The sequence below is a fragment of the Zalophus californianus genome, chromosome 12 (assembly GCF_009762305.2).
Source record: "Zalophus californianus isolate mZalCal1 chromosome 12, mZalCal1.pri.v2, whole genome shotgun sequence".
Classification (NCBI taxonomy): domain Eukaryota; kingdom Metazoa; phylum Chordata; class Mammalia; order Carnivora; family Otariidae; genus Zalophus; species Zalophus californianus.
In genome coordinates, this window is record NC_045606.1 from 85,218,217 (window position 1) to 85,236,199 (window position 17,983).

Here is a 17,983-nt window from a genome sequence, read left to right on the forward strand (position 1 = left end):
TTGTGCTAGATTCTGATGAGGAATTTTAATGAGAAATATTTTAAAGACCAATTGTGTCTTTAGATTGACATGTACTAGAGAATCAAGCTGTGTGCACAAATGACTAAAATGCAATGGGTGTATAATAGAAGCCATATAAGTGTTCTAAACAGAGTGCCATAAGGTATACAATAGTTCATCTCTTCTTTCCTGGTAGGTTTTAAGCATTTCTGTGGTAAGATTTAAACCCTGTGTTGTACTTCTATTGCAAACCTTTTAATGAAAGTCAACAAAAAAGGATTTAATTTTATTTTTCTGTTATTCTTTGAATTTTTTTCTTTTTTCTTTCTTTGCTCTCCACAGAATGGTCCTAGTGCCAGGTCATGTCATAAAATGTGCATTGACATTCAACGAAGGCAAATCTACACATTGGGGCGTTATTTGGATTCCTCCGTGAGGAACAGCAAATCTCTGAAAAGTGACTTCTATCGTTACGACATTGACACAAACACATGGATGTTACTTAGTGAGGATACTGCTGCTGATGGAGGGCCGAAATTGGTGTTTGATCATCAGGTTTGGTGCACAGATAAATAATACGGTGGAATTAATTAGTGCTTAATAACTCTTGTTCTTAGGGTTTATTTTACATGTTATGCTGCATTTTCTATTGGTGATTTCCTACAAATACCTAGAATAGACAATAAAAATAACTCTTATTTCAGTAGGTATAAAGTTACCCTTTAATATTTTTTTTTCTCTTGTTTGGTGCAGGATAAAATACTAAGATCTCAGGACAACAAACGTTAATTTATAAAAACTTTAGAGAGTAGATAGAGCAGTACATATTAGGAAAAACTAATTTTATGATAAATGGTCATAACTCAACAATAACAACTTACACTCTTAAAACTTTTTATTCTACATTCCTGGAAGAAATTTAAAATTACTTTATAATGAGTTTGAGAATTTGAAATCTAGAGCTTTTCTTCCAATTTGAGTGAGATACATTTACTTTTGTATATAATCATAAACCCAATAAAAAGCAGATAGGAATGTGACATACACTAGATGAAGTTAAGTTTGAACTGAGCACCAAGAGAAATCACATAATGGTGCTATAGACAAAAAGACTACACATAGCAATTTGTATGCCATTTTAATATTAATACACATGTAGTTCTCATCATCATCCCCATCAATGTCATTATCATTGTTACCAGTCTTTGAGTATTTAGTCCAGATCAGTTTAGTATAGGTCAGTACACAAAACAGTAACTACTGAATTCTGTAGGCAGTTTTACTTGGCTCAACCCATATCCAGAAGTTTTTTTGTAGTATGGGGGAGAAAAAGACTTTTTAAAAAATCTGTGACACTATATTGATGAACATAGCATTATCTAGTACTTGAGAAATGGTAAGTGGTGCTAAGATAATGACAGAATCTAGCTTCGGCCTAATATCTTAACTAGGAATTAAAACCCTGGTCTTTTTTTTAATTTATTGTTTCTTTAGAGTTTTTTTAAATTCTTTGCTTTTAAACTCTCCTGCTGACATTTATATTAACAAGTAGTTGTTACTAGGAGAATGGTAAGGAAAAGAGGAGTGGGTTTTATGCCTATCAAGTGAATGGTGGGTGGAAAATCAAAAACGTTAGTCTTCAAAGTATCCCCCAGATTGAATTAGAACTTCTGCTGGCTCTCCATAACTGAGCTCTTTGAAGGTTTGCACTTCCCTGCTGACATCCTCATTGTTGTTCATAATGGAAAATAATAACTTCAAAAAATGTTAGGCTGGTCATCAAATAACGCTATTAGGGAAACCATTTGTTTTCTTCCAACTGGTTACAAATTTCTTTTACAAAAGATGCTTATATCTTTATTTTTACAGATTGAAAAAAGAATAGCTTAGGGTAGCCTGAGTATAACCTGTTTATTGTCCTGTCTGTGACCTTTCTTTGTCTTGGCTTTGATAAAATAGAATGTTCCTTGAAAGCTAGGTTCTGTTACATGATGCTTGATTTTCATCTGATTAGATGTAATAGAAGAACAGTGGGGGTGAAGAAACCAGGATATCAACAATTAACACAATCTTTATAAGCCCCCATTTTCTGTTCTAGTTCATGTAAATAAAGCTACTCCAAAAATTACTTAGGGTCATTCATGACACATTAAGACTTGACACTTAGCGTTCAAATTTGAGAAGAACGTGAGAAAGCTAGAGGCATGTAGACATGTTTAGAAGTTACTTTGGCCATTTAAAATTTTAACAAAAAAAAATTAAAGACTTAGATTTTTTAAGCTTGTAGTGGCAGCTTAGTTCTGAAGTTTTCCATGTTGCTTTATATGATTTTCAGTGACAATGAGAACCAAACAAAAATATTAAGGAAAAACATCCCCATAAGTCACATATTCAGTAAAACCAGAAACCAGAGAAACCCACAACTCCCAATTCCTTATAAGTTTAGCCAGAAACAACTGAAATACCCAGAACTAGTTTTGAAGCCCACACAATGTAATAGGGGAGAACTCAAGGCATGAAATAGAAGCCCCCTAAACCAGATGAAGTTCATAGAGAAGACATGACTTCACAGAAGCACCATATTTTGAAGAAGCCATTTAATTCAGTAGCAACAGAAGAGATCCTTGAGCAAGAATATCACCCTTGTATAGGAACCTTCTGTTATCTGGGGTCCAGGGAAATTAAACTCATTTAAATATGAAAAACTAAAAGCAGTAAACACCAAATCTTTAGAGAGTTACTCTAAAGAAAAACAATAAAAAGAAAAAGAAAAGCAAAACTTTCCTTCATGCAACAGCAAATGAAAAATTATATTCCAGTATTCTAACACGAATTAAATGGCATAATGCTGCTTGAAACTGTGAAGAAGACTACAAAGCATAAATTCAAGAATGCAGATGAGATGGCCAAATAAAAGGAATAGTGAAACTGGACCTGATAAAATTCAGGAATGAAATTAAAGAAAAACATAACCACTTTCAGAAATGAAGGGTAATCTACAAGGAATATGAAGAGTAGGTAAGGGTCATATAGCACAGAAGTAAGAGCAGATAAAGAGAACAGTAATAAAGATGTAAAAAGGATTAGCCAGAAAATTATAGAGAATACAGTCAAAAGAGAGCCAACATACACATAATTGGAGACATTAAAGAAGAAAACCAAAACAGTGGAGCAGAACAAATATTTATAAATAAAATTCAAGACTACTTACATATCAAAAGGGCATGCTGTATTGAGGGAAAATTGACATAGGCATTCAACTCTGGAACATATAATAGAATTCATATTGAATTTCAAAGATAAAGACGCATTTTGGGGCAAGTAGGCAAAATTATCAAGTCATCTATAAGAGAACTAAAATGAGTCTGGTCTCAGATTTCTCTACAGCTACATTCAGTGCCAAGAGAGACAATAGAGCAACATCTAGAAGGTATTCAAGACAAGACGTGTGAGCCAAGGGTTTTATATCTAGCCAAATTGTCCTTCCAAGTATAAACACTTTCGGAGGAAATTACTAGAAAATAGAATACAAGCTAGCTAGGAATGACTGGAGAAACTTCAATCAAAGGCCTGAATATCTCAGTTCATTGACCTTCTCCCTGGGTCACTAGGTGATCGGCAGGCTGAACGTAAACTTTTACTGTCCTCTTGCCCCACAATCTATGAAATGCAAAAGAATACATTAATAGTAATGTTGCAAACAAGAAAGAATGTCCTTGGGGAACTTACAAAAATTGGGGAGAGTTCCAGTAAGGTAGAAAGCAAATGGGTTCAGACCCAGCCAGAAGAAACCAGAGCCCATAAGACTGCAGCAACTAGAGTCTCAAAGTTTATTTAAGAAAAAAATAGAGTGTCTCAAAGTTTATGTAACTGGGGCAGACATTAGATGATCAATTGGGGACTGGACAGCAGGGCATTCTCCAGTTTGAGCAGCACTTATCTTGGGTAATTGTCCACATGGGTCTGGTGTTGAGTGTGGACATTGGAGCTGGACAGGACAGAGCAATGATCCCAAGAGGCACCAGAGAGCTGCTGTATATGAAGAGGCAGGTGAACAGGAATTTGCAGATACAAAGAGGATTAGATCAACAGCCAAAAAAATAAGATATTTGAAAGTAATGAATACCATGAGACAGACAGGGGCAGTGAACTCAACAGATTAAGAATTAACAAAAACAGCTAGTAGTATAGACTGGAGAAGCCTTTAAGATAAGTTTAAGTGATATTTTTAGAGCAATTCAGGAGGCTGTTTCATCCATGAAAAAGAAATATCTAAAAAAATTATAAGTTAAAGATTTGATAACCAAATAAAAGTCTCAGTCAATTGATTAAAAAGCTCTCATCTCTAAAAGTTGCTATATTAGCTGAAATTATGAGAGAAATGTTAAGGAACAGAGAAAAGATCCTGAAGTTCTAATATCCACCTAAGAGGAGTTCTAGAAAAAGAGAATGAAAGCAAACTGAAAACAACATGCCTTAAGGTTAAAAAGGAAGAAAGGTCCCAGAACTGAAGAAAGACAGTTTTTAGAATTAAAGGAACCACCAGGGACAGATTAGGATGAATGAAAAAGAATATCCCTACCAAGATACTTTCTTTTTTTAAAAAAAATATTTTATTTGAATTCAATTAGCCAACATAGAGTACATCATTAGTTTCAGATGTAGTGTTCAGTAATTTATCAGTTGCGTATAACACCCAGTGCTCATCACATCATGTACCCTACTTGATAACCATTACCCAATTTCCCCATCCGCCGACCCACCTCCCCTCCAGCAACCCTCAGTTTGTTTCCTATAGTTAAGAAAAACTCATGGTTTTTCTCCCTCTCTGATGACTTCCCCTTCAGTTTTCCCTCCCTTGACCTATGATCTTCTGCGCTGTTTCTAGATACTTTCTTAATGAAATTTTAGAACCATGGATTAAGAGAAAATCCTAAAAGCTGCAGAGAGGAAACTGGTTACCTTTGTAAGTAAGCAAGGGGTAGATTAACATGAAGCATTTTTGGAGGTTTGTGTGTTGAGCAACACTGGTTAGAAAGCTTCAGAGTTTGTGAGGAGAAAAATGGTTTTGAACCCAGCCTAATCCTAGCCAATCTTGTGTTCATGTGACAGAGTAAAAGACTTTTGGATTTTAAAACATTGGGGTGGGGAATAAGTGGCTATCCACTATTTGTTTGATTTTAGGAATTAAATATCTAACCTGATAGAGTAGATGAGTGAATGGTCTTCCAAGATTTGACATAAATGATCTCTTGAAATCTTCAAGAGAAAAGATGTTAATATTATCATACAGACTTTAATAGGTTATTAGCTTTTCAGAACTTTTTTTCAGAGGTTAAAATGAAAAAGAAATCATAAACTGAACAACATGAAGTTTCCTAGAGCGGTTAACAGTTCTTATTTGATAACTCACCCTCATTGACACTGCTTATCTTGGGAAGAACCAACCCGAAGGAATAAAATTAATTTGATCTGTTTTGTGTCCTGTTTGTTCTAAGATATGGGAAAGAGTCAGTGAAGCTACTATAGTTTCTCACTCTTTTTTTGAGTTGGTTTGGTCTGGTATGGTGGAGTTACCAAGATAAAGATGTTTATGCCTCACCACTAATAACAAATGAGAATAGCCACATCAAAATTAAATATCCCCTGAAGGAAATAGAAACTCCTTTTGAAGTAGAACTATAGAAGCTGGATAACAGAGTTTGGCCAAAGTTAGTATGAATTTGTAAATTTGTAAAAATTTAAATAGGCTCCCATAATGTGGGGCCTTAGGTTTTTCAACATGATCCTGAGGTGTTTGGAGAGATGTGAGCCTTCAGTGCCTAGGACAGGGTAATGTGACTCAGGTTCAGTGAAACCTCAGATGGTGATGTAGTAGGTGAATGGGGCCATACGGAGTTGTCTTGAGCAACTTATGGATAGCTTTTAATGATACGATCATTTAAGATTAAAAAGTGGGAATACTTTGAACCATATTCACCAAGATTTCACCCTTGAGGAATAGATTTTCATCTTAATTTATGGAAGGTTGTCAGAAACCTGGGAAATGGCAAGTAACTGGATCTTTTAGTGGTTAGGGAAAAATTAGGAGATGCTAGAATCTTTTCTTTTTAATATTAATTAAAAAAGCAAAATTTACAAGTATGAAAATAGCTTTTCCTGAAAACTACAAAAATAGGCAAATAGCACAATTTGATGGGAGGAGAAAATTGAACATATAATGGCTAGTATTTGTGCTTTAGCCAAAAGATAGATGTTTTGTATATGCAATTTATTCCTTAAATATTAATGCCATTTGTGTTCAACATCTAATTCCCAACTAGGACTCACATATTCTTTGAAATAGAATTTGGTTCTTACTGTCTTGTGACAAATGGCTTTTTTCTCAGAGATATTTTTATGAAAAGCCATGATTTCCTTGAGTGGAAAGAATGAAAGAATCAACATAAATTGTATAACATACCTCAAAGAAAATTAAATTTATAATACTGTGTTAAAGGAGGCAGATTCATTACAAGAGAAGTCAGTCTGGAGACTGCTGCCAACATCTCTTTGTTTGTTTTACTATATTGTAACAACATAATTTGAAGAGCTTTGCAAAATAAATGCAGAAATAAATTTAGTTGTATCACTCTTATTGACATACCTGCCCTCTGATTAAAGGGTAGCAAGATTAATAGGATGGATGCTTGCCTAGAATAGAAAGAAGGGAGTTTTTATAAGGAGGGTGTGATCATTATTTGCCCATAGAGTATGATTAGCATTCAGTCTTTGGTATTAATCACCTCATGTATTATTGATTGATTTGGTAAAAATTATACAGTTTCAAGAAAGCATAAAGGTCTTTAACCCAATATATTTTGCTCTCACTGCAAAAAACAGAAACCCAAAAAGGTATTTAGAAATGCATCATGAATCTCTGCCAGTTGGTAAGCATTATTGCAGTAAGTGCACATGATAATCAGGGGTGGTATTTAGTGTTATTAAGACAAAGTTTAGTTTCTCGAGAATCTAAAACTGCACACATTGGTTTCATTTTAGCACATATGACAGGAACAATCTGTAACGATTCAATCTGTTGCCTTGTTCTGATAGATGTGTATGGACTCAGAAAAACATATGATCTACACCTTTGGTGGTAGAATTTTGACATGTAATGGCAGCGTAGACGACAGCAGAGCCAGTGAACCACAGTTCAGTGGGTTGTTTGCTTTCAACTGTCAATGTCAAACTTGGAAACTTCTTCGAGAGGACTCCTGTAATGCTGGGCCTGAGGACATCCAGTCTCGGATAGGACACTGCATGCTATTCCACTCAGTAAGAATATTCTATACATTGTGTTGTTATTTTGTCATGTATATTCTCAATAAAAGAAGAAGTAGCAAAATCCAAATCTTCAGAAAGAGATCAAAACTGTTCATTAAAAATAAATGATTAGTGTTAGCAATGATAGACAAAAATAAAACTTCCTCAACAGTGAACTGGTTGCTAGTTATAAGACTCTTACTATTAACATAGTAATTCCTAAATAGTTATTACTTGAATACTAATCTCTACACTTTTAAGACTAACTACTGCTTATACAGATACTGTAGCTATTTCTTTTTCTATGTATCTTTCTTTCTGTTTATCTTTCTACTTATTTCTCTTAGTAACTAGAAGATCATCTATTTTATTTTCATCTCTGCCACTCTCCATTAAGTACGAAGAATTAAGAATTGACTTTATAGAATTAGAATGTAAATTTGTCAGCAAAACCAATATGGAGCCATTTCTTTAACCTTTTCAGATGTTATATGAAAACTTGGGCTTCTTTCTGTTAACTTTAAAAACATATTGTAAAATATTTTAAATATATATCAAAGTAGAGAAAAGAGTAATAAATTCCTGTGTACTTATTTATCTGTTTCAACTGTTAGCAATATTCCACTGTTCGTTTGTCATGTATCTATCCCAGTTAAATTTCATTTTCTTTGATGTTTCTCCGATTTTTAAGTTTATTCTGAAATTTTATTTTGCTGGGCAAATCCCAGACAGTGTGTCACTACACCTATAAATACCATGGTGTATCACTAACAGATAAGGATTTTTTTATAAACATAATTATGATACCATTGTAATACTCAACAAAAGCATCAGCAGTTTCATATTATCATTTAATACATAGTCTGCATTCATTTTATTTTCTGAAATACTGAAAAATACCTTTCTATAGTTGGTTTATTCAAGTCAGACTCTAAAACGGGTCTATGTATTATATTTGGTTGTTATGTCTCTAAAATTTCTTTTAAGCATAACAGTACTCCCTGCTCCTATTTTTTTCCCCCTCATATACCATTTATTTACTTGTTAAAGAAACTGAATCATATGTGTTCTCAAATGTCCCATATTCTTGATTTGGCTAATTTTATCCTTGTAGTATTGTGATCATCTAGTCTCCATATTTCCTATAAGCTGATAGTTAGATCTAGAGGCTTGATTTTAGATTTTCTCTTTTTTGGGGGGTGAGGAATGCAAAAGGAGAAATGCAAGAATACATCAAAGATGGTGTGATTGCAAAATATCAAGAGGCGTTTAATGTGTAGTTATCATACTTTTGGTGATATTAAAATTATTTGATGGGTTTAGGTGTTATCAGGCTGATTGATCAGTAATGAAGGTTCTTGTCAACATTTTACCAAATGGCTTTTGCAGTCATTGATAATTGTTGTGTAGGGTTTATAAAATGGTGATTTTTCTAATTATGTTATTTATTCTGTATTTATTAACCGATTCTGATATTAAAAACTTACCTTCATTAACTCTTTGGCTACCCTGATGTGCACACCACACAGGATAGGTAATATAAATGTTTGATTTTTTTTCCTCTGTCACCTTTTCATAGTAATGAGTTGAAGCTCCAAAATTAGCCAATATAGTTTTTAAGCATTATTATGAATGTGTGGACTTTTATATATTTGATGTTTTTAATTCAGTGCTGTCATTATTCTTTTTGATGCCCAAATTTTTCTTTGTCCAGTAGGAATGCCCCTTCTCAGTATGCCCATACATATAGCTATATACACACATATGTATGTTACATAAATAAATATATATCTTTTTTAGTAAGAGAAAAATTAAGTCATTAGTTCATACTGACATGACCGATTCAAATTAAGAATTATTGAGTTTTTAAATTTAATATCCCTTTGATTTTGTATTTATGTATCTTTTAAGGTTAAAATCCTACTTCCTAATGACAGTATTATATTCTTATGTTTTTCTATAGTACTTACAGAATCACAGAACTAACAAAAATTACTGAATGTTTCAGGTTGCTTTCTGATTATTTTTCTGTTCAGGATATAGGTAGGGACGGGTAGTCAAAAAACATGAATTAAATCACTAGAAATACTATGTGTGATCATGTCTCTGTGTGGTCATATCTTTACAGATAGGTTTATTTCATTAAAGATAGTTTATTTCATTGTTTTCCAAATTGCAGAGATTGCTTTTTTCTTTTGAGTTAATTAAATAAAAGCAATATACATAATTCCAAAGGCAAAACTGTAAGTCAGTGTACTTTTGGAGAGATCTGGTTTCTATCTGTCTTCCTTGCTCTGTCCCTTCCCATTAAGGTCTTTAATTAGCTTCTTTCCTTTGTTTCTTTTTGAAGAAAGAAACAAACATACACACATTCCTTTTTTTCCTTTCTTATGCAAAGGCAGCACACTGCATTCATTATTCTGTACCTTGCTTTTTTACTTTAATAAGGTATCCTAGAGATCACCTCTCAGTACATAGAGAGCTTCATCATTCCTCTTTATACCAGCATAGTACTCCATTGCATGGGATCTGTCATAAAATTGCTTTTATAGAAGTTTAAATTTTAAAAGGATCATTCTGAATTCTTCATGGAAGTGACTACTTTCTCCCTTCTTTGCCCTTTTTCCTTATTTTTCAGAAAAATCGTTGCTTATATGTATTTGGTGGCCAGCGATCGAAGACCTATTTGAATGATTTCTTTAGTTATGATGTGGACTCTGATCATGTAGACATAATATCAGATGGCACCAAGAAAGACTCTGGAATGGGTAAAGGCATTTAGTGATTCTTCTCTCATGTCTTAACTACTTTAGGTAGAAGACTATATATAGCCCATTTTCTTTTCTTTCTAACCATTCTTCACCCTTTCCCCATGTCTTTAATTGAAGTAATTCTGAGTAAGAGGAAGAAAAATCTACCAGCTGAATTATCCAGTTTTATCTGTTTAAAATATACAAGTTATTATATTATTTGAGCAGAAAGACAATATGTAAATTTCTAAAGGCATTATTTATGTGTGTGCTTGCTTGGTGGGGCTTTGCAAGAATTAATATCTTAAAAACTGTCTTATTCTGTGTTTGCTAATCCTTTCCGCCTTCTGCTTTCACTGTAGTGACTTATATATTAGGCAGTAGCATGGTAGAGTATGTCTTTGTTCTGAGGAAGGACTTCGTGTAACTGGTAATGACTTTTAAGTTTGCAAGCTCAGCTCCAAGTTATTCTCCTCATAATAGGGTGACTGGTTTGCCTGAGATAGTCTCAGTGTTATGCATATTGCCTTGGCATAGTTATTAGTAGTACCCCTGATTCACTCTCAAGTATCTTATTTTGGATAATAATTTACATAGTTACCCTGAATAGTAGTCACTTTGCCTGTGATTATTATACACAGATGAATGGTAGTTAAGATGCAGTGGTTTAAAATGCCTAATTTGAGAAATTAGATCAGTTTGCTTTTTCTTTTAGCTATTATAAAAATAGATCTTTTTATTCAAATAGTTCATATTTATGAGAAAAACTTTTAAAAAGATTTGAACAGAAGATAGTACCATAGTTAAAAAGTGCACATGAAGGGACCCTCAGGACTCTTCTCTCGTATTTCCTACTAGGCAGAGGCTAGAGCTTTATTTTCTGGGGGAAATGAGTGCAGAGGTGTTTTTTCCACCATGCTTAAACTACTTCCCAGGATTAAAAGAAAAAAGTGGCAAAGAATGTTAATAACAAAGACTTAGTACAAAAATTCACTCTGGGTAAGTTTTAATGACTACTATCATTTAAAGATTTTTAAAAATGAGTTATTATTATATAGTAATTTGCAAAATTGATCAGTATAATGCTTTGTTCATGGTTATGGCTAGCTTCAGAGCCAGCAAAATGATAATTTTATTATCAAAGTAATAATATGCTCATTTATATAAAGCATTTGGAAAATAGAGAAAGATGTAAAAAAACTATCAAACCATCCAGATGTAATCTGTTATCATTTTGATGTATTTTCCTCTAGTTTTTAAAAATTTATTTATTGTAGGTGCGTCTGGGTGGCTCAGTGGGTTGAGCATCTAACTGTTGATTTTGGTTCGGGTTTTGATCTCAGGGTCATGGGATCAAGCCCCACATCAGGCTCCACACTGGGCATGGAGGCTCCTTGAAATTCTCTCTCTCCCTCTGCCCCTCCCCCGTGCATTCTCTCTCTCTTTCAAAAATTTTATTGTATAAAATTTAACACAATTTTATATTCTTCTTTTTTTAAATTTACGTTAAATTGCAGTAACTTTTTTCATCATTATGGTTTTACCACCATGGACTAGAGGTATTAGGAGAAGTGACAAGCATGGATTCATTCCCTAATTACTGCTATAGTCAACTCTTACAAATCAGAATCACCAATTTTGCTGTGTGTTTTTCAATTTTTAATTGATTAATGGTGAATTATTCCATGTGAACAAGTTCATTCATTAATAATATTTGTCGGACATCTGCTAGCATCTAAGTTTGATCCTCTCCGTTCCTCCCTCCCAACATATTTCAGTAGCATCTGTGTGCCATACATGTTTTCAGTGCTTGAGAGATAGGGTAAGATCCCTCCCTCTCAGAGGGCTCACATGCTGGTGGGGAGACTTGCAGTCTCCCATTAAGTACTGTGAAGACAGAACACTGGCTGCCATGAGAATAAGTCACATGGGAGGTCCCATGTAGATAAAGCAGGCTGGAAAACCATCTCTGCAGGGGTTATCTTCAAGATTTAAGATGAGAAGTAGAGAACTAGGAAGAACCATGTTAAGAAGTGAGAAAAGAGGGCGCCTGGGTGGCTCAGTCATTAAGCGTCTGCCTTTGGCTCAGCTCATGATCCCAGGGTCCTGGGATCGAGTCCCACATTGGGCTCCCTCCTCGGAGGGAAGCCTGCTCTCCCTCCCCACTCCTGCTGCTTGTGTTTCTGCTCTTGCTATCTCTGTGTCTGTCAAATAAATAAATAAATAAATCTTAAAAAAAAAAAAAAAAGTGAGAAAAGAGCAAGTACAAAGGTCCCAAAGCAGGAAAGAACTTAGTGTGTTCCAGAAAGAGTTGAGGGCAGGGAGGTTGGTATGAAATGAGGGTAGAAAAATAGTTAAAACTCTGATTGTTCAGTGCCTTGTACAAATGCAAGACATTTGGATTTTTTTTTCTAAATAAAATTGGAGGTAAGGGCGCCTGGGTGGTTCAGTTGATTAAGCGTCTGCCTTCAGCTCAGGTCGTGATCTCAGGGTCCTGGGATCAAGCCCTGCATTGGACTCCCTGCTCCACAGGAAGCCTGCTTTTCCTCTCCCACTTCCCCTGCTTGTGTTCCTCTCTCGCTCTGTCTCTCTCTGTCAAATAAATAAATAAAATCTTAAAAAAAAAATTAGAGGTATTAAAAGGCTTACTGCCAGGGGCTTGATTTGATTGATTGAACTTTTGAAATTATCACTCTTTTGCCTAGATACACATTTTCCAAGTGCTTAATTTTGACAGTATGCCTACAGGTTGCAGTGTCCAGAGGCTGTATGATGCTTTAATTGAGGAGTTTTATGGCAGAGTTGAACGTCTGGTTAGACTGCATACGTGGACAGTTTTCCCGCCTAAACTGTTGTGGTTTATTTGGAATTGTGGAACCTCAGTGGCTCTGTTGGCACAGTAGAGTGAAACTAAAATCGCTTTCGTTTTTCTTTCCTTTTTTTTCCTCCATCTCCCTCCCTCTTTATTTCTCTCCCTCTTCCTCCTTCTTCCCCTCCCTCCCTCCCCCTCCTCCTTTCCCTCTCTTTCTCTCTTCCTTCCTATTTATCCCTTCTTTTCTACCACCACCCATGTGCCACTTTCTCTCTGTCTCCCTCCTCTGGGCCCCAGGGGTTTCTGATACCCCTGTGGCCAGAGTTGAGAACTGCTCTTTTAGCTCTCCAAAGCCTGTCTCAGTCCTTAGTCAAGTAACCTTGAACAAGTTACCTAATTTCTGTCTTAGTTTGTGTGTCTGTAAGTGGAACAAAATTATATCGTGTCCCTGCTCATGGCTATTCTAAGAGTAGAGATGGATTGACCCTCTAGTTTTGGCTAGTGTTATTCTTGGGTGCCTCGTTTTTCACAAGAGTATGCCAATGCTATCTGCAGGTTCACTGTAATTAAGTAATGCCAGTTTTACCTCCATATTCTCTCTATTCCCATTGCAACTTCACTAGTTTGAGCTATCATCACCTATTTGGCCTTTGTTCCCAGTCTTCCTCCTCTTCTTCTTTTTTGTTTGTTTGTTGAGAGAGCAAGTAAGCGCAAGCGGCAGTGGGAAGGGAAGAGGAAAAGAGAGAATCTCAAGCAGGCTCCAAGCTCAGTGCAGAGCCTGCTGCTGGGCTTGATCTCATGACTCTGAGATCATGACGTGAGCTGAAATAAGATCGGATGTTTAACTGACTGAGCCACCCAGGCACCCCTATTTGTTTTTAAAAGATTTTCTTTTTTAAGTAGTCTCTACACCCAACATGGGATTCCAACCCTGAAATCAGGAGCCACAAGCTTCTCTGACTGTGAGCCAGTCGGGTGCCCCAGAAACTATCTTGTTTACTCTGAATAATGACTATTACATTGACTATTTTATTAAAACTTCCCAAAGGCTTTTCACATTCTTGTATTTACAGTAGTCCTGTACTTACAGTAGTCATTTTGTGTTGAGAATACAGTTGATATTACTATATATCTATATAGGCTGTAATAATTGGTCTTCCTCTTTTTGTGTACTCCACATCTCCCCCCAACTCATTCTCCATACTGCAAGCAGAATACAGCACTTTTGTGTTACCAGTGAAGTACAGAATTGTGTGCTTTAACATTTATTCAACAGATATTTTTTGGTCACCTACTGTGTGCCAGATAATAAGCTAAGTGCTAGAGATACAATTGTGAATAAGGGCTCTGTCTTCCTAGAGCTTACAGTTGTGCATGGGGAAAACAAAGAAGTAGATTAACAACCTTACTTTTGGATTAGTGCTAATAAGATAAGAAAATATCTTTAAAAAATATAAACTCTGAACACCTGGGTGGTACAGTCAGTTAAGGCTCTGACTCTTGGTTTCTGCTCAGGTCACAATCTCATGGTCGTGGGATCAAGCCCCGAATCTGGCTCTGCGCTCAGTACAGAGTTTGCTTAAGTTTCTCTCTCCCTCTCTCTCTCTGCTCCCCCACCCACAGCTTTCCCTCTCTCTCTCTCTCTCAATCTTTTTTAAAATAAAATAACATAAAAAATGTAAACTTGAAAGGCTTTCTTACTTGATTAAAATTTTTTCATTGTGTCCCTTTGTTCTGAAGATTAGGTCTAAACTCAGCCTGACTCCTAGATTCCTTTATGATATGCCCCACCTTAGTTTTCCAGTCCCGTTTTTAGTATCCACCCTCACCTTGACACCAATTCTTTGTTTCATGACCACTGAATATTTATTCTTTATAGATATAATAACTTTTTCTTGCCTTTGGATTTTTGTCCATGCTATTCTCCCTGCCTGAATCACTCTTCTGTCTGACCTCCAAAGTGTAACTAACTTGTGCACATCTTTCAGATCTTAGTTTACGGATCATTGTCTCCCGAAATTTTCTAACGCCTCAAACCCAGGTTAGGAATTAAAGCATATGGTTCTAATCTTCACTGTTAACACAGTTCTAAATATTCATCTAGTATAATCTTGACTCTGCTTTTCAAAACCTATGAAAAGCTTAGCTGAAATACGTGGACTTTATTCAGGATTTCTTAAAGAGCATTCAGTCTTTTTAGTACTCTAGATCTCCTAAAAAATATTTCACTGGATTAAGTTAGACCAAACAGAAAACCTCATGTCAGAACTATGGTATATTGAATTGTCCTCCCATGGGAATTAGTTTCACCTGATTTTTAAAAGCCCATTTAATTTTATTTTATCTTACTAGATTATTATTTATAAGCCATGAAAAGCCCTTCTAAGGACAAGGCAGGATACTATTTAAATTTCCACCTTATTAAATATTCTTAGAAAATGCCAATTCTGGGGACACCTGGGTGGCTCAGTAGGTTGGTCTGTGACTCTTGATCTCAGCTCGGGTCGTGATCTCAGGATGGTGGGATCGAGCCCTGTGTTAGGCTCCGTGCTCAGCGTCCCTTTCCTTCTGCTCATCCCACTCTCTCTCTTTGAAATAAATAAAATCCTAAAAAAAAGAAAAAGAAAAAGAAAATACCAATTTTATTTCATTACTTGGATGCTCTGTAGCTTATTTAAACATTCTATTTATTAACTGTTATTCTAAAGCTTTTCTACTACAGTTAATTACTGTAATTTGAGATGGACTTAACATATAATTATTATGTTTATCTGTGATTCGGTAATGTGGGTTACTTGATTAAAACTGCACTTACATGATGTGAGTTTCAAATGGATTGTTTGAAATTAAAAATGAAATTTGAGATCACCAATTAGAAATGGCATGTCTGGGGTGCCCGGGTGGCTCAGTCAGTTGAGTGTCTTCCTTCAGCTCAGGTCATGATCTCAGGGTCCTGGAATCAAGCCCCTGAGTTGGGCTCCCTATTCATCAGGGAGTCTGCTTCTCTCTTTCCTTCTGCCCCTCCCTCCTGCTCATCCTCTCTCTCTCATATAAAATCTTTAAAAAAAAAAAGAAAAGAAATGGCATATCTAATTGTAAAATTCCTGCTGATTTTTATAATGTTTTTATTGTGTCAGATACTATAAAATCTTATATGGTTATTCTTTATAATTATTTAAATGAATTATCTTAGATTTAACATCTCAAGATCTGAGGAAACTTCAACTCTTACTTTTTAACTAGAGTATAACAATGTTATGCTCCCCTGAGAAAGAGATTACAATTTAAATCAGTGGATTGGCAGCTGCTTAGAAAGAAGGGATTTATTAGTATTGTGTCTAACACATACATAATTACATCAAAATTCAGCACATCTAAAATTTGGGTTTATTTCTGAATAACTTTTGGCAAGCACAAGGGGTTTAGCAGACTCCCCATATGTAAGCTCTGTATTTAACACTAATTGAAAATTATGTTTAGAAGATAGTCTGTCACACCACCAGAGCTTTATAGTTTGCTATAGAAACTCAGTTTATTGTAATAGGATTACTTTCTCATATCTGTATTAGTCAAGGTAGCAAACATATATGAGTCTTCACCATTTGCCAGATGCTAAGTCAAGCACTGGTGATACTAGAGTTCTTACAACCTAGTCCCTGTTCTATAGTAGTTATGTGTTTACTTGTTTTGTTCCTTAACATCTGTTGACTGTATTTTCCCACATCTGTTACTGTTCATTCCATTCTGTTCTAACCATAATGGCAGATTGGTATAATTGAAAGAATAGTGAATTGAGAATCAGAAGACTTGGTCTCTCTTCATCTGGATCTGCCACTCATCCCTCTGCAACTTTGGCAAAATTATATACATAACTTCCTTGGGCCTGATTATTCATCTGAAAATGAGATTGGACCAGTTGATCTTAAGGCCTCATCTAGTTGCAAAATTTTGACAGTTAAATTTCATTCCCTTCTGCTATCAGGCTGTGAAACTAACATGAGGGCTATGTTAGTAATGTCTGCAAGATCTAATTTATCTATAAACATATTTTCATGAAAACCTTAAAAGCAAAATCTTACTGATTTTTAGTTCAACTACCGGAATTGGTCAAACATTGACATTATTAACATTGTTTTTTAATAAATAAGTGGGTATGTTTGTATGTATGTGATTATATAGAATAAATCCTATGGATTTGACCCTTTCAGACTTTTAACAATTAACTAAGTCAGGCCAATGCAGCAGTACAGAGAAGATTTTGAAGCTAATGATGGGCCGTCATTAACGTAGATTAGTTACTGAGCTAGGAAATGGTAGTGTTTATTTTCAGTGTGACTGGGCTTCATTGCTTTCCAGTTAGCATCTTTTATGTTTGTTGTGCCATTATTCTGATAAAATTGGATTCTGTACTTTTTTCCCTCTCACCATTATTGTTAATACTAACTTTACATAATTTCCCCCTTCTACTCTCCCAGAGATGTTTTTGCTTAGTTACAAGCTTATATAAGTGTTTCATATTTTTAATATAAAATTTAGGTCATTTGATAGTAAGTATGAATTAAAGTTCACCAGCAAAAACAAACATGCAGGGCGCCTGGGTGGCTCAGTTGGTTAAGCGACTGCCTTCGGCTCAGGTCATGATCCTGGAGTCCTGGGATCGAGTCCCACATCGGGCTTCCTGCTCGGCGGGGAGTCTGCTTCTCCCTCTGACCCTCTTCCCTTCATGCTTTCTATCTCTCATTCTCTCTCTCTCTCAAATAAATAAATAAAATCTTTAAAAAAAAAAAAAAAACATGCAAGAACACTAAGACAGTTTTGAAAATGAAAGGTAGGGATGCCTGGGTGACCCAGTTGGTTAAGCATCTGCCTTCGGCCTGGGCCATGGCCCCAGGGTCCTGGGATCAAGTCCCATATAGGGCTCCTTGCTCAGCGGGGAGCCTCCCTTCTCCCTCTGCCTGCCACTCTCCCTGTTTGTGTTCTCTCTCTTTCACACAAATAAATAAAATCTTTAAAAAAAATAAAAGAAAATGAAAGGTAATGAAGTAGTATTAACACTACCAGATATTTATAAAGGTACAGTTTTATACAGATTAATGGAATGGACAGAACAGATAGT

The 17,983-nt window shown here is 35.5% G+C and overlaps 1 protein-coding gene across 5 annotated transcripts in view; it reads left to right on the plus strand.

The window, feature by feature from the left end:
* The window catches only part of MKLN1 (muskelin 1), a 321,865-nt gene that overhangs the window by 257,970 nt on the left and 45,912 nt on the right, over window positions 1–17,983 (plus strand). For all 5 annotated transcript variants that reach the window (XM_027574044.2, XM_027574045.2, XM_027574042.2 and 2 more), the window contains 3 exons: window positions 343–555; window positions 7,096–7,317; window positions 9,944–10,073. In XM_027574044.2, coding sequence (XP_027429845.1) covers window positions 343–555; window positions 7,096–7,317; window positions 9,944–10,073 — 565 coding nt within the window. The remainder of the gene's footprint in view (window positions 1–342; window positions 556–7,095; window positions 7,318–9,943; window positions 10,074–17,983) is intronic.